This window comes from Notothenia rossii, assembly GCF_949606895.1.
Source record: "Notothenia rossii genome assembly, chromosome: 3".
Classification (NCBI taxonomy): Eukaryota; Metazoa; Chordata; class Actinopteri; order Perciformes; family Nototheniidae; genus Notothenia; species Notothenia rossii.
Window position 1 is genome coordinate 37,468,390 of NC_136901.1, and position 17,161 is coordinate 37,485,550.

General features: G+C 41.1%; 1 protein-coding gene across 1 annotated transcript; it reads right to left on the reverse strand.

Annotated features, from left to right (window-relative positions):
* Positions 1-982: 982 nt before the first annotated feature.
* Positions 983-17,130, reverse strand: slc12a6 (solute carrier family 12 member 6). The gene is made up of 14 exons (XM_079667745.1): positions 16,884-17,130; positions 16,335-16,453; positions 15,291-15,389; positions 15,070-15,189; positions 14,572-14,676; positions 13,084-13,252; positions 11,536-11,731; positions 10,975-11,144; positions 9,426-9,557; positions 7,974-8,081; positions 5,845-5,904; positions 3,851-4,140; positions 3,629-3,762; positions 983-2,951 (listed from the first exon to the last, which is right to left on the reverse strand). Exons 1-14 carry the CDS (start codon positions 17,097-17,099, stop codon positions 2,860-2,862), a joined length of 2,010 nt encoding a protein of 669 aa, XP_079523871.1. The 5' UTR covers positions 17,100-17,130; the 3' UTR covers positions 983-2,859.
* Between the last annotated feature and the right edge of the window lie 31 nt (positions 17,131-17,161).

Sequence of the window (17,161 nt, forward strand, 5' to 3'; positions counted from 1 at the left end):
GCCATAAAACACGATGTCGCTGTAACTCCAATCGACACGATCCAATCGTCCCCCAATCTTCACTTGAATATCACCGGTCCATGCCTCAACAGCTCTACGCCAAATCTGAGATCTCACCATATGCCGTTTCCATAAAACGCGATGTTGTCGTAACTCATATGAAAATGGTCAAAACAGCACCAGACTTCAGATGATGGCTAATGGTCCAGCCTTCAACATGTCTATGTGCCATTAGTGAGTTTTCCTCAAAAGCTGTTGCCATGGCAACGTATCCCTCGCTGTAAAACAAGATATTGCTGGTCATTACATGTTACTTGTTAAGAGTCCTATGAAAGCCCATATGAAAATCGTCAAAAAGTGCTGAAACTTCACGTGTGCTAACAGACCAGCCGTGACGACATCGACGTGACAGTTTTGAGATTTCTTCAGATGCCGTTGCCATGGTAACACAAGGCTCGCCATGAAACTCTTTTCTCATAACTTCAGTGAAAATGCTCCTAACGGCCCAAACCTTCACAGGTTTGGTAAAGATGCAGCAATCCACACATGTAAGCGTATTATGGGGTGTCATCAAATTCCGTTGCCATGGCGACAGATCACTCGCCATCAAGTTAGTTCAAAAGTTTGCAGTTCAAATATTCTGCTGCTTTTCCAAGCCTTTTTCCTTTCTTTTCTTCTCTTATCACACATTCAAGCCCCCAGTGTTCATTTATCATTTCAATCTAAATTCTTCACTTTCTTCTTACACATTACATTTCAACATAACAGTTTAGCGTCAGCTTTTCAACATAAAGCATTCCCACTAACAATTTCTTCAGGAATTGCATTCTCTAGTTGATTATTGTTCTTTCGTATGTTCGTTTATGGTAGGAATTGCAGCACAAATATCAGCCAGTAAAAACACATTATATATATATTGGCATTTTATAATATAATCATTACAATGTGATGAAATAAAAGCAACATCAGTCAGTCAGGGAAGTTTCTTTCAAAATTGCTTTATTCCTTTCCGTATTTTTTCAAGCATATTTTTTATGATTCCATTTTTTATATTAATGTAATTAAAAAAAGATAAAACTTGGGAACTTTTTTTGTCTTTATGTACAAAAAAAAAACGTTTAGGAAAAAAAACTATGAACATAAAAGAATCCCTGCACGATAACACTGTAAAAAAAAAAAGAAGCATTAAAGTGGAATCACACACACACCTCCAGTTTACAGTTCCTAACTTAAAACACACACACACACACACACACACACACACACACACACACACACACACACACACACACACACACACACACACACACACACACACACACACACACACACACACACACACACACACACACACACACACACACACACACACACACACACACACACACACACACACACACACACACACACACACACACACACACACACACACACACACACACACACACACACACACACACACACACACACACGACATTTCGTCAGCATGCAGTGTCGTGGTACTTTTTCGACGGCCAATAATATGGTTTCATTGTCGACCTCTACACCGTCTACTCTCACGTGATATTATTGACATGCAGTCCAATGTGGGCCTCGATAGTTTCCTCATTGTTAGTTTGATTTTGGTTTTCCTTGACATCAAAAATCATAACCGTGTCGGTACATTTAAGGAACCAATTCCTATTTCCATCCTTGTCGTTAGCAGAGCACATGTCTTTCTGACATCTGTCGTCATGAGGTTATAGAGAAGCAAGAGAAAATAAGCTACTTTTAACTGAGAAAACCAAAACATTATGAGGTGAAAAGTCATAATAATAGCTGATCATGATGTCTTTCTTAATATGTGAGATATTAAATACTGAGTTGTAATTTTGTATCTCACAACTATGACTTTTGACGTGTTAAGTCATAACTCAGGCTTTTTTTTGACTCAATTTCTTTACTCGATAAGTCATTGGTTGAGTCTTTTATTTTTCCACTTTCTAACCCTGGTGAAAACAAGCTTTTATAGAACAAATATGTACGAAAAATGTATTCTGAGGTCTGTGCATATATAGTGGTTATGCAAAGAAAATAGGCCATTATTGATAGGAGAAATGTTACACTTTCAAGTAAGGACACACTGATGCTTCACTGAGGCTCCTCACTTCCTGTTCATGTGGTATTATAATAAAATTCACTGTGTCCTCAAGGAGACAACAAAAAAAATCCAGACACTCGGCCTACTCTCAAACACATCCACAATACATTCTGTACAAAAAGACACCCTGAGTCTCGTCATTTCGTTGCATCTCCTCTCATTCGCTTGTCCACCGCCACCAACAAAAACGCAACACTGGTCCCCTTCTCCAACAGACCGCACCCCCCACAGATGGACAACACACACACACACACACACACACACACACACACACACACACACACACACACACACACACACACACACACACACACACACACACACACACACACACACACACACACACACACACACACACACACACACACACACACACACACACACACACACACACACACACACACACACACACACACACACACACACACACACACACACACACACACACACACACACACACACACACACACACTTACACGCTCTCACACACGGCTGATCACTCTTATTATTTGTCTTCGATCGTGGAATTGTGTTGGCATTTCTGTAGCTTGACATAAGTGGAATGGAAACCCTAAGGATGAAAGGAAAAGGTTTCGGGGGGCTGACAGCCAATGAGAGTCTCTCCTTTTGCCCCCCCCCCCCCCCCTCCTCATCGTCTCCCCCTTCGCTCGCTTCTATGTGATTGGCTGCGTCTTTATCGCTTCCTTGGTTTCGTCCAATCAGGAGTAGATGGTGATGACTTCACCTCCTCCTCCTCTGACCAATAGGACGCGCTCCAGCCCTTCTGTCAGGACCTCCAGGAACTCCATGTCTGGTCCCAAAGTTAAGGAGGCTGAAGATCATGGAGTCAGAAGGGGTCAAATGTTAGGTAAATATTCGTATTATAGCGCAGTGTGTCCTGGAGGAAAGTCATGGTGTCACACCCGGTTAGTCACAAGAATGACAGCAATAGTTTTATCAACAATAACAACAGAGCAAGAGACAATGTTATTTTCGTTTTGAATTTTCATTTTGAATTTTCAGAGGGTTTTTAGTTTACATTTCTACCGGTATTTGAATTAATACAACATTTAAATCAAGTGCTTCTAATTTAATTCTACAAGACGGGAAAAACAAAATATATTAATCATGAAGCAATTGCGCTAAAGTGTCAACTAAAGTCTAAAATAAATGCAGTTCCCTTTTCCGATAGCTAAATAAGTAAAACTTGAATGAATGTACTTTGCTTTGTATTCATTTTTTTAACCATCCAATATTATTAGAGTCTAGTTTCAGTTCACACAATATGTTCTGCTTACTTTCATGTTTGATTGTTAAATGGCTAGAGAGAGAAATTCAAACACTGGTGGCTGGAAAAGTCAGATTGTTGGACATTCATCACGTTTCTGAAGCTTTTAAACCCCCCAACAAACACGTCTGATGAAGTATAAGCATCTTAAATATCTAATAGATGTTACTAACTGAGAACCCCTCAGACTTTAAGGATACAGTTCTCGTCTCCGTCCGTGTTCCTGGGCGGCCCCGGCATGTTGAGCAGGACCAGCCGGGCATCGTGGGATTTATTGACGATGACCTCGTTGAGTTTCACCGCGGTGTGCATACGCCTGACGTTAGAGTGATCCCTGCAGGAGAAAAACAAGACCCACACTTAGCAACGTGTTTAAAAGAACTACAAAAATGGCTGAATCTGTGGGTGTTTTCCGCGCTCACGGCCTCATGCTGAGCATGTCTCTGAATCCCTCTGGAGTGGAGCATCCAGAGTGAGCCGCTCGGTACTGAGAGCTCTTCTCTTTGGTCCAGGTCATCTGAACTCTGCGGTGATGTTCGTTGCTTCCTCTTCCTCCTCTTCCTCCTTCTCCTTTTTCCCCCCCTCCTCCATTTCCATTTCCTCCTCCAGCGTTTGAGGCTCTTTCTCTCTCTCCTCCGTCAGTATCGTCGTCATCGTCCGATCCGATGCTCGTCAAACGCAGCATGGAGTTTCTGTCTTTCACCGCCTGAGCCTGAACACACACACACACACACACACACACACACACACACACACACACACACACACACACACACACACACACACACACACACACACACACACACACACACACACACACACACACACACACACACACACACACACACACACACACACACACACACACACACACACACACACACACACACACACACACACACACACACACACACACACACACAAGTATTGAAAAGGGTGTATAATGACACCAGTTTACAGAAAGGCATATTAATGATATTAGATATATATTATTATATATTTTTGACTGTTATTTATGTCCTAATGTGTGCGTATGTATAAATAGATATATGTATATACATAGTGTTGTATATATTTGTATTTGGGATTGTGGGTATTTCGATGTCTTTGTCTGTACACACAAACTGAAAGATTGACAATAAAGTTGACTTTGATAATAAAAAGTATATTTTGGACCCAGATCAGCGTATGTTCACTTCATTATCGGACAAATTATTAATTGAATCCTTCAGATAAAAACATTTTAAGAACAGAACATGTCAGATGAACGAGGATTTGAAGTTAGAGTTGAACCCTTGTGCATCAATAAAGACATTTAAGGTTTTCAAATGAATATTTACGGCTAATGTGTAAATGCATAAGGTATAGATTTAGATAAGGACAGTCTTTAATACACTGTGTCGCCAACATACAGACCAAAAAACCGTATAATGTATATTTGATGTTGGTTAAAAAAGTAGAGTGGAAGACACTACTCCCGTTCACTGATTCTACCTAAACGCTCATTAATACTTATAATATAATTGGTTTATTGATTTAAAAAGGTTGCATAAAAACAAGCAGACTCTTATTCTGTGTTTTCCTTCTGAAGGATTCAAAGGCTCTCTCTGATCTAAAACTATGGGATCAAGGAGACTTCTTAATTTGAATCTAAATGATTACAACACACCTACTGCTTTACCAACATGAAACTTACTTCATCAAAACTCCAGCGGTCCCTCTGAGGAGACCAGTGTGCAAAGGAGAAGACATTAACTTTAATAATGAACCTGTTATTTAATAAAGAATCCCGTCTGTACCGTGTGTCCTCCGGGGAAACATTAACCTGGAATTATAAGCTAATTTCTCTGTAATAATGTTTAATTATTTAGCCGATATAACCTCCTCTTAGAGCTGTATATAACATTTGAGGGGAAATGTAGTTTTTGCAGCAGTACAAGGAAAGCAACAAAGTATGAAAGTAACATAAATAAATAATAGAAAGAACATTAAATAGAAAGTATACACAGCTTTTGGAGACAAATGATAGACACATGACAGTATTGATAGCAGCAGTCAACCAGTGTACTTAAACATTGTATGGCAGGCTAATATGTGATGTGATTAGTTAAGATAAGTCCTAAGATCTGTTTTAATTCTTAAAATCAAGATCATCCTGCTTTAATCTGTCCGTAGCATCTTTTATTTTGAAATCAAAGATAAAAATAACAATAATATCAAATTGTATATTCCTAAATTACCGGTAATCTGGGACGACAATATAAAATCTGTAATTGCTTTTATCTGAACACATTTACAAGAATATAGTTTCTTTAACAGATATTCTATGATGAAAACACTATGGTAAAACTGCCTGAATCCCTTTATGTTTTGACTGTAATGAGACTGATGACCTCCCGCTGGCCACTGACCTCACCTGAGACCTCGCAGCTCCACCTGCCTCTGTCCTACTGCTGCTGCTGCTACCAGGGTGTCCCTGATAAAATGATGAACGACAATCACAAACACATCAGATGGCAAACCGTGCACACAACTGTTAAAGGTCACCTATTAAGCTAAATACACTTCTTCATGTCTCTTCTACATCAACATGTGTCCCCTCTTCTTCATGTCTCTTCTACATCAACATGTGTCCCCTCTTCTTCATGTCTCTTCTACATCAACATGTGTCCCCTCTTCTTCATGTCTCTTATACATCAACATATGTCCCCTCTTCTTCATGTCTCTTCTACATCAACATGTGTCCCCTCTTCTTCATGTCTCTTCTACATCAACATGTGTCCCCTCTTCTTCATGTCTCTTCTACATCAACATGTGTCCCCTCTTCTCCATGTCTCTTCTACATCAACATGTGTCCCCTCTTCTTCATGTCTCTTCTACATCAACATGTGTCCCCTCTTCTTCATGTCTCTTCTACATCAACATGTGTCCCCTCTTCTCCATGTCTCTTCTACATCAACATGTGTCCCCTCCTCTCCATGTCTCTTCTACATCAACATGTGTCCCTTCTTCTTCATGTCTCTTCTACATCAACATGTGTCCCCTCTTCTTCATGTCTCTTCTACATCAACATGTGTCCCCTCTTCCTCATGTCTCTTCTACATCAACATGTGTCCCCTCTTCTTCATGTCTCTTCTACATCAACATGTGTCCCCTCTTCTCCATGTCTCTTCTACATCAAAATGTGTCCCCTCTGTGGAAAGAGACTCTGAAAGTTTCAGGAACAAAGATTCTCTCTCTTTTTGTCCTGATCCATTTTTATAAAAACCTGTCTGAAAATGAGCTGATCAGATTTTGGCCACTTTATGATGTCATAACGATGTTTTGGCTTGTGTAACCATTAGCCAATCAGCAACCAAGGTAACCCCCCCCCCCCCCCCTTATCACCTGAATCTCCTCCTAGAGCACCATTGAGTTCTTTGTAACCAAATATCTCTCAGAGGGGCGTGGGGAGGGGGCTCCTTATTTTCATCTAAAGTAACAGACATGGGGCTTTCACACCAACGCGGTTCCAGGGCCGGTTTGGAGCTAGATCCTGAATAGCACCGGTTTTTCCTGTTCACACCGCAGCGGAGCCGGCTCTAAGCTCCGAAACCCGGTGCTTTTCAAGCACCAAAAGATTGTCGGTCTAGAAGCAAGAACCGCATACGTCACGCTTAAATCGGGGGCGGGATTAACCTGAGCAATAACAGTTAATGGCGAGTACGGCAAATGAAAGTTGTAACAAGCAGTAGCGCTGACCAAAGTGACTAGAACGCAACCACACACTTATTAAAAAAAACACCAGGCTTCGTGTGATTCTGTTTATGTGTACCTTACTTTGACCATCCGTTCGCTGTTATTGATCATTGTGGAGAGCAGGCAGACGTTTTGTTTTGTATTATGCTATCGGATGGAATCAATACATGGGCTGCACAGGTTGTCATGTCCGACTATCACAAGTAGAATCATAATGAAAAGGTAAAATGTGCCAGTAGAAAACGGCTTATGCCACGATAGGATAGCAACAAGTAGTCAAGATAGTCAGATTAGCTTTGGTTGCTATGCTAACATCACCCATTTTATACCAGAGAAACTTTCATAACAGCGTTGTGATGCCCAGTAGGGCTCTGGGCGGTGTGAACAAAACGGGGGCTGAAAAGAAAAAACGGTTCTGATTCTGAAAAGCACGGAGCTAGAACCGGAACCGCGTTGGTGTGAAAGGGGCACAGAGAATCAGCACTTTTGAACCAGGGCTGAAACAGAGGGGATTATGGGATGCTGCAATGATCTGTTTGGGGTTTGGAGCCAAACACTTCAGAGACATGTTCTGTATTCTGTTCTGAGACCTGTAATATATTGATGAATCACAGTGTAATAGGGGACCTTTAATAATGACCCAAATGCTGATGAAGAATCGCTCAAAACATCGTGTTATCCCCCTCTAGGAAACTACAGATGCATTACTGGTGGACAAAATCTTGTTTTGGCTGTTTACATGCACATCTACACCCTTTTTCTTTTTTCAAATAAGAGGATATAAATGTGATTGTGAGCTCAGCTTACCTCTCTCTCCCGGTCAGATTTGGACAGTCTCATCTGCCGGAGCATCTGAGATCTCTGCTCCATCATCAGAGTCCTCTCGTAGGTGTACGCGCTGATGTCGCTGTCATGCTGAGAGAGAGTGAAATCATAAAAACATTATTCTTCAACTGTTAAAGGAAATGTCTGTGATTTGTATTTGTACCGATAAACATTGCAGATTTGTAACTTGAGTAAAATCCTACTTCTTATAGATTTTCTGTTTTGTGTAAATTGTCTTGAACATTTAATTATAATTTTTTTCACTGAAGTATTAAAAAGCTTTTCTTTTCTTTTTGTACACACTACAGCTGCTTCATTAGTTCTCTTGAGTCATGACAGAACCATTAACTGCAAGAGTAGGAACCTAAATTAATATATATTTTATTTAAGGAGATTTTATAACAAATTATTCAAAGACACATACAGGTTAAAATATCTAAAAACATGGTTTGAATAATATTATCTACACATTAACCTGTTAAGCCCTGAGCCTGTTGTTCAGGCCTCAGGCTCGAAAATGACATTCCCAGAACAAATGACTCTATCTTCCCTTCTAAAAGGGGTAAATTAATAATCTTTTTTCTCAAAGCAATGATTAACCTGTGAGTTGGATGTAGAAAAGTCAGAATCAATATTGATTTTTTTTTATTTTAAAGTAAATCCAGATTGAACACAGTAAAAAAAATGTAAATTATAGTGTCCGTCCAAAAAAAAAAAAAAGACTTCTAGTGAAAACCACCCTTGAATGATGGGACAGTAGACTAAAAGCTTTAGGAATCCAAACTATAACATATAATAAGTACCCTGTATCAAGATTGATGCAAAATAAGTGACATTTTACCTTTTTAGAGAGGTTTAGCAACAAAAAAACCCACTTCTGGGGTCATTTGGGTGGATTTGCCATTTCTCTGGAACCCATTGGTCGATTTTGATGATTGACACCTCTTTTGAACCGTTAGAGCCAATAGAATCCAGCCACACGTTACCATTGAGGAGTGAGAGTGATGCGCACGCAGCTTGCCCAAACCGAAAGCTATGTTACGCTCTGAAAACTGAAAACTCAGTTTATTGACAAAAATGTTATGATGGATTATCAGTACAGCGTCTGAGGGCTGTTTCTTGCAAGATGTTGCAAGATGTTGCTTAACAACCTCAAAAAGGCGAGAAGCTCTAAAAGAGGGGAAATACATGACTGAACTGTTGTGTCTAGAGGTGTACAACTATTGTCATGCTTTGTGTATTTTGCAGTCAGGTAACAAGAGCTGAAACCACGGGAGTCGATGGAACTGAATTTGTGCAGATTATTCATATTATTGCCCATTTTTCCATCTCTACACTCTGGTTTTCTTGCACATTCACAGTGAAGGGAAACTCATGTTAATACTATTATTTAAGTGAGTAAAAATGTCCTACTAATTAACCACGCCAGCGTACCATCTCAACCACTTCCACCTCAGCCTCGATGCGGAGGTGATACAGGAAGGTTGCCAGATCCTTCTTCATCTGGATGGAGTTATCCTCCATTTGGGCCACGGTGAAGATCCTCATCCCACACTTACGCCACACCTGAGGACAGAATATTTAGCAATATTTCCACTAAAGGAGGGACATTTTAAAGCAGGGGTGTCAAACTCAATTTCATGGCGGGCCACATTAACTTGTAACTTTAAGACTATTTAAATAGACATATATTAAATAATGTATTATATTACATTATTGGCTCTGCATTGGATTATTTTCAGTTCTGGCAACAACTTCATAAATAACTACGTCTGAAAGCAGAAGTCGAGGGCAAACAATTGCAAATATTCAACAATTACACCAATTTTATGTATTTTATATTCTTTGCAAGCTCATGCGGGCCAAATAAAATGAGGTTTTTTGCCCGCCGGCGTGAAGTGTTTGACACCCCTGTTTTTTTCTTTAGACCTTTGTTGTTTCCCATACATTGATTTATTTGTGGCAGGCCGCCACAATTAAATATGGTCCGCCACAAAAAAAATTATTATTATTATTTGTTTTTTTGTTTTTTTGGTGGTCTAATGGATAGTGAGGTGGGCTGATGATCGGAAGGTTGCGAGTTCAAATCCTGCCTGGAACACCACTTGCCCTTGAGTAAGGCACTTAGCCCTTGGTTACTCCAGGGAGAATGTCCCTGTAATTGGTCATTGTAAATCTGCTAAATGCCTAAATTGTAAATTATATTTTTGGGAGGATAAACCCCACAGATCCTCAACTCCGGTGTGTTTCACTCATTAGCAACGCAACACAGAGCAACAAGAACGTTATCTGCAGTAGCCATGAACTCGCATGTATTATCTTATTTGAGGGGGGGTGGATGCGTGGACCACCCGAATAGGTTAAGGGGCCTTTGGCTTTTCTTTTTTTGTGCGGTGCCCCCACAAATAGAATCAAATTCTGTGGGAAACACTGAAGGCTGAACCTAGACAAATTTGATGTTCAGCACAGTAGCTGATATGTGTGAGCTTGAAGTCAAATGAGGGATGTCACTAAGTCAAATTATTGAATGGTTAATTCTACATTAACCAAATCTAGATTCCCCTTAAGATAACCTGGTGTATACATTTCAAACACTGGATCTGGATTGTTGACTAAAGGGAACATTATGCATTGTTCATTTGTAAAACGGCAGCAAAATCCTAAATTTGAGTTGAGAGTGATTTTGTATCTCAGCACATCGTAGCTACTGTTATTAATAAATCCGTTCTAGATCAACATGCCTTGACAATCATTTGCTTTCTTAATCTGGCAGCATGTCAACTCATACATCATGATTCAGACACCTATGCATTACAAAAGGGGAACATGGGAACAGGAGGTGGGATGGGAGTTTTTTTCTTAAAATACAGAATAGATGGCGACCCCTCCACTGCCCCTAACAGCAGTCAGGATACTGCATTTCCAGATGCTAGCACACAATAAGACACCCCTGTTTTAAAGTGTATGTAAGCACAGATGCTACCTTGTGTTGGCGCAGCAGGAAGGGCAGCAGCATCAGCATCCCCCCGTCGTGGACGATCCACCACACGTCGATGTAGCCCTCGCTGCAGGGCTCGCTGTTGTTGGGGAACAGGGAGATGTTTTTGGGCACCAGCAGGGCCAGGTGGGCTGCTGTGGTGACCCGCACCGTGTCTGAGGGAAGAGAGGGGGCGCTGTTAGGATGAGAAACTGAGAAGCTCAAACTCCAAGCTCAGGGGAAAGCAAAAACCAGGGCTGCCCCCAATTAGCCGACTAAAAGTTATTCGGCGGAAAAAGTATTCGTCGACCAATTTTTCATTAGTCAGACAATTGAACTTACATTTCAAAGGTTCATTATTAGTCTTATTTTATATTTTATGTGAAGCACAACGTACCATGCTGTTATAATAAAGCTTTTGGAAACCGAAACCATCTTGGGAGAAAAAAATAAAATAATAATAATCATAATTGATCATAAACATGGTCGACTAATCGCCTTAATTGACGACTAGAAAAATCTTTACTCGAGGGCAGCCCCAGCAAAACCCTCTTTTCTTCCACTCACTGATGAAGGTCTTCCAGGCCTGAGGGTCCTCGCTCTGCCTCCAGGCGTGAGGCCAGCCCATCACCACCGTGTTGGGCTTCATTCCTCCGAGCCCACTGGACTGGATCATGTGACTGATGCCTTCCCGGGGCTTCTGGGCCACGATGCACTGACAGAAGCCCTTCACCCGCTCCTTATCCATCAGGTGCTTCAGAGTCTGAGACAGGACATGTGGAGGACATTCTTAAGAGGAACTGATAAATGATGATATATGTGTATTGTACAATGCCATGTCTTTTATTCTGCTGCTGCTGCAACGCAAACATTTCCCAAATTGGGATCAATAAAGTACTTCTTATCTCGTATCTTATCTTTCTGCTGCAACAACTTTAAATGTCCCCAAAAAAAGGGACTTTTATGGATTTATTTTAAAGTGTATTCAGGGTTCATACACTTTTTCACCAATGATTTTCCATGACTTCTACCTCATTTTCCATGACCAAAGAAATGACTCTTTCTCAGCGGTACCACTGAAAATGGTTTATTTTAACGTGGAACAGGAAAATAAGGTCTGTATATGAAACATGTTGTGCCCATCTAAAACAAATCCAATAGTTGGCTTACTAGCTTCTACACGCTAACGCAACTAAAATCCCTCACCAGCAAAATACAGTTAAATGCCCTTTTACATTTCATTACTATTCGATACAGCATGGGTCGGCGATAGGCGGCCGGTTAAAACGGTTAAAATGTGATTTCAACGGGACGGCGCAAAACGAGAAGCATGCGGTCTACAATGACAGAGAAGAGACTGTTCGGCTGTACTGAGCATTGATTCAAAACGCACTAAAGCTTTGGATCTTAATAAGCTTGTGAGTAGGGGGGGACTGCCCATCTGTAGAATCTGGAGAATCACAGAACAGCACCGTAGCGAGGCTCCCCCCACCGTTGACAGTTCACTAGCCCCCCCCCCCCCCCCCCCCCAAGCATTCGAACGTGTCACATGTTTTAACAATCAATTACTTAAATAAGCCTTTGATTATGTTCTGGCCAGCAATCTAGTGGATCAGAAAAAAATGGGACCAAGGCCAAACTTACTTGCCGACCACTGCGATACAGTATTTATTATCATTATAGTATTACTATTTCGGCGATTAGCTAAAATATTAATTATATTTGATGCAACTTTAGTTAACATTTCCATGACTTTTCCAAAACTTTGGAAGAATATTGTTTTCCATAACTTTTCCAGGGCCTGGAATTTCCATTTTGAACTTCTATGACTTTTCCAGGTTTTTAATGAACCCGGTGTATTATCCTAAATTAATCTGAGACAACAAATAAACATCTGTAATAAAGTAAATTGCTTTTATCTGAACACATTCACAAGAATATATTGAGTTTCTTTGTTTTTAACTAACAGATATTCTATGATGAAAACACTATCGAAAACTATCTTATCTCTTATCTTTCTGCTGTAACCAATGTAAATGCCCCCCCCCCCCGAATAAAGGTATTCTGATTCTGTAACTAGATATACAGATAATGCTTCAGATTAAAAACACGAACCTGCTCGGCAGCAAGAGCCTCTCCGTAATTCTGCAGGAAGTTTCCGGAGACGACGGTGCCGACGATGGTCAGACCTTTCCCCGCCTTCAGCTGGCTGGCGAACGTCAGCAGGCGAGGAGACTTAACGTGGGCGTCCTCGTCCAGCTTCAGTAACACCAGAACCTGAGGCCTGCAGGAGAGAGAGAGGGTTAGCAGGCGTGGATTTGAAGAATCAATACAGCTGCATGTTCTCCTACACAGTCTATGGAGAGTTTCTATTGTAGTTTATTCGTGGTATTACATGCTTAAAGTTACATATTGAGTAAATGTGGGTCCTTTTCCTCCATGTGTGGCATCTCTATTTAAAAGGGCATTTGAAATGTCTTGTGTATATTCACTCAAGTAAAGAAGTGCTGAGAAGCACGAAAAACAAATGTGGTTATCTATTTTCTAAATCTGAAAAAAGGGTTTCGCCAGGATAATCTTATTCAAAGTTCCTCAATTTGTGTTTTCATATAGAGTGGCGAAGTCCCTCCCCTTCCGGGGGAGCTCCATGGGACCTTATTTCGGAAAAATTATGTATTGAAGTCAATGGAGAGAGAAACATTATCTTTCGATCCCGTTTGAATTGTGCCACGAATTACACATATGATGTTTGTCAATTTAAAAGATAATTTTGCAAGTCAAAAAAATTAAAATGTGTCGTAAAACTGTGACGTAATACATTTTTTGTGTGAAACCGCTCAATGAACTACAACTCCCATCTCGCACCACACACCAAGACGGCCGTCACGTTGGCACATTTCACTTCTTTCTTTCAGAATGAGGCGAAAAGTATTAAAAGAGGTGAAAATCACTACAAGTCTGGGCATGTTGAGAGCTGTACATACACACAAGGGGAGTTAGTCGGTTCCGTAAGAGCCAGCATGCGGGACCGGGATTCTGGGATTTGTAGTCTTTCTAGTTGCGTATTTTTCATAGTCTTATATTTCAACAGTTTTACGACAAACAAATTATTTTTTAAGATTGACAAACATCATATGTGTAATCCGTGGCGCAACGGGATCGAAAGATAAGTTTTCTCTCTCCATTGACTTCAATACATAATTTCTCCGAAATAAGGTCCCATGGGGCGGAAGTAGATGGGCGTGTCTTCTCTATAGTATAGTTTAGTTTGTTCGAAATAGGGCTGAAATCCTTCCTTTCGTCACCTGCTTTTTTGTCTTAAACACAGTCATAGTGATAGTCATACTATTTGCAACAGTATGTTAAATGTCTGTTTCCTTGTGTCATGTTTTAGTATTTGTCCTTTTTTTATTCTGGCAATAAATAATTATCGTATCGCAAGAAAACAATTTAGATTAGATGTAGAATTACAAAATGGATCATCAAACAACTTGTTCCTCACTTTTCTGTAAAATGTTCTCTACTCCAGGGCTACAGGCCGAGCAAATTAAGCACTAATTTTAGTAATAATGCGATGAAATAGTTTAAATAAGAGTTTTGTACCTCCAGTTCTTGGTGTGCGGCGGCCCCTCCTCCAGCCTCAGGAGTGCGTACCGGGCAGCGCTGAGCGACAGGCCGCGGATCCCATCCCCCCACTCCTTCTCCGCTCTAACACACACACAGGATCAACATGTATGTACTGCCGGATATGTGCTGTGTGTGTATTGTGACTCCCCTGACACACACACACACACACACACACACACACACACACACACACACACACACACACACACACACACACACACACACACACACACACACACACACACACACACACACACACACACACACACACACACACACACACACACACACACACACACACACACACACACACACACACACACACACACACACACACACACACACACACACACACACACACACACACACACACACACACACACACAGGAAATAGACTCAAATACCTCTAAACACACACACCACTCTTGACCATGCTGTACATGTAGGGGGGGATACATCTCCATAGCAACATACCCGTGGTACTCAATGTACTTGTAGATCATGCCGGCGATCACCATGGCAACGATTGCGTAGTACCAGGAGGAAATGAACATGAGCGCCAGGCAGATCGTCATCCCCAAAAAGGACAAAGTCCTGCACACACCAGAGGCATGGATTAGTGTGTGTGTGGTGATGTGTGTGTGTGTGTGTGTGTGTGTGTGTGTGTGTGTGTGTGTGTGTGTGTGTGTGTGTACCAGTGGTAGTAGGAGAAGCGAGGCCTCCAGTTGGGCGTCCTCAGGAGAGTTTGGAGACCACAGGCGAGGTTCACGAACAGATAACACATCAGGAAAAACCTGAATAAAATAAATAAAAACATAAATTAAACTGAAGCCCCTGAAGGAAGAGAGGCCAGTTTAAATATTGAGATACAGCACTTGAGATTAAGACACTTCGCTTACACCTGTAAACGTCAAACAAACGTCCACCAGAACACGTGTGAATATAGAAAAACGTGTCCGGATAATTAATTAAAGGGTTAATCGCTGCGAAAATGCAACTACATTATGAAAAAAACTTCAACATGGTTTAGCAGCGCCAGAATCTACCTTCCAAAACGTGAAGAAGCTACAATTGACAATAATATTAAACGTCCTCCCTGATGCAGAGGTCTGAGAGTATTGTGTACATACAGTATCCTATATTCTATTGACATGTATATAGACTTTTTCACTACTTTGTATTTTATTATATAAGTTGCATTGTTGGAGGAGCTCAGGTCAGAAGAATGTCATTGCCATTTCTACACTGTAGCTTTGTGCATATGACCATAAAACCTTTGAATTTGACATTTTGAATTTTCCAGTAACACATCTTATCAGCATTATCTCCTAAATTTTTAGTCCGGTCAAACGGATATCGGCTCTGATACTGCTACTAACCTCATTTTTGCAAGAACATTGACTAAAGAGGTGTGATTCCACACACACAGTTATATGAGTTGCAAACGGATGAATGTTATTTTCAAAAGTTCAGGTGTTTAACATTCTTATGGCCTGTGGGATGAAACTGTCCCTGAGTCCACACACACACACACACACACACACACACACACACACACACACACACACACACACACACACACACACACACACACACACACACACACACACACACACACACACACACACACACACACACACACACACACACACACACACACACACACACACACACACACACACACACACACACACACACACACACACACACACACACACACACACACACACACGTCTCACATGGTAAGGATGGGAGCCACCAGGTCCAGGGAGGCGATGAGGATCCCCAGCTCGGCGATCAGAGCCGTCAGCAGCAGAGCCCAGGTCGGCTCCCCGTTAGCCTTCCCATGGCCAAACACCTGGAACACACAGGGGGAAGGAAAGATTAAATATAGTATAGCATAATTAGTACGTTTCTGATCTCAATTTTTCTCTACAGATTATTGTTATTAACACTGTTATTATACAGTAATTGGAAAGAGACAGAGATTGATTGATCTTAATAAAGCATGATCACTTAAGAACACAGAAAATACCTCTCAATCTCAATACATGACAGTGAGACTAACTAAAGTTAACGTGTCACACACAGGTATGAGAGAACATTTGTTATCTGATGTAGGATAAATGATTTGGTTGATTTGGCCCTGATCTTTCTAATTTGTGAAAACCAATGCATTTTAAACAGTTCAAGTGGAATGTGACATGTTTGATTTTGAATTCCAGTGGAAAGCAGACAGTTACGGTCTCTGCTAAGGAGAACATGTGTGTGTTTAAACTCTTATATACCCGGAGGAAGGGGATGATGTTGTCCTTGGCGATGGCCTGCAGGAGTCGAGGAGCGCCGGTCAGCGATTGGAGGCCGGCGCCACAGGTGGAGAAGAACGAACCAATCACGATGACCCAGGGAGTCGGCCAGGCCAGAGTCCCAACCACAAGGTTCCCGTTCACCGAGTCTCCAAACCTGCACGAGGAAAGAGCACACACTGTTCTGTCACGGTACATTTGTAATTCAACATTTTCTTTTATTGCTATTGAGCAGTGTTCATTATGGCAGCTACTTTTGA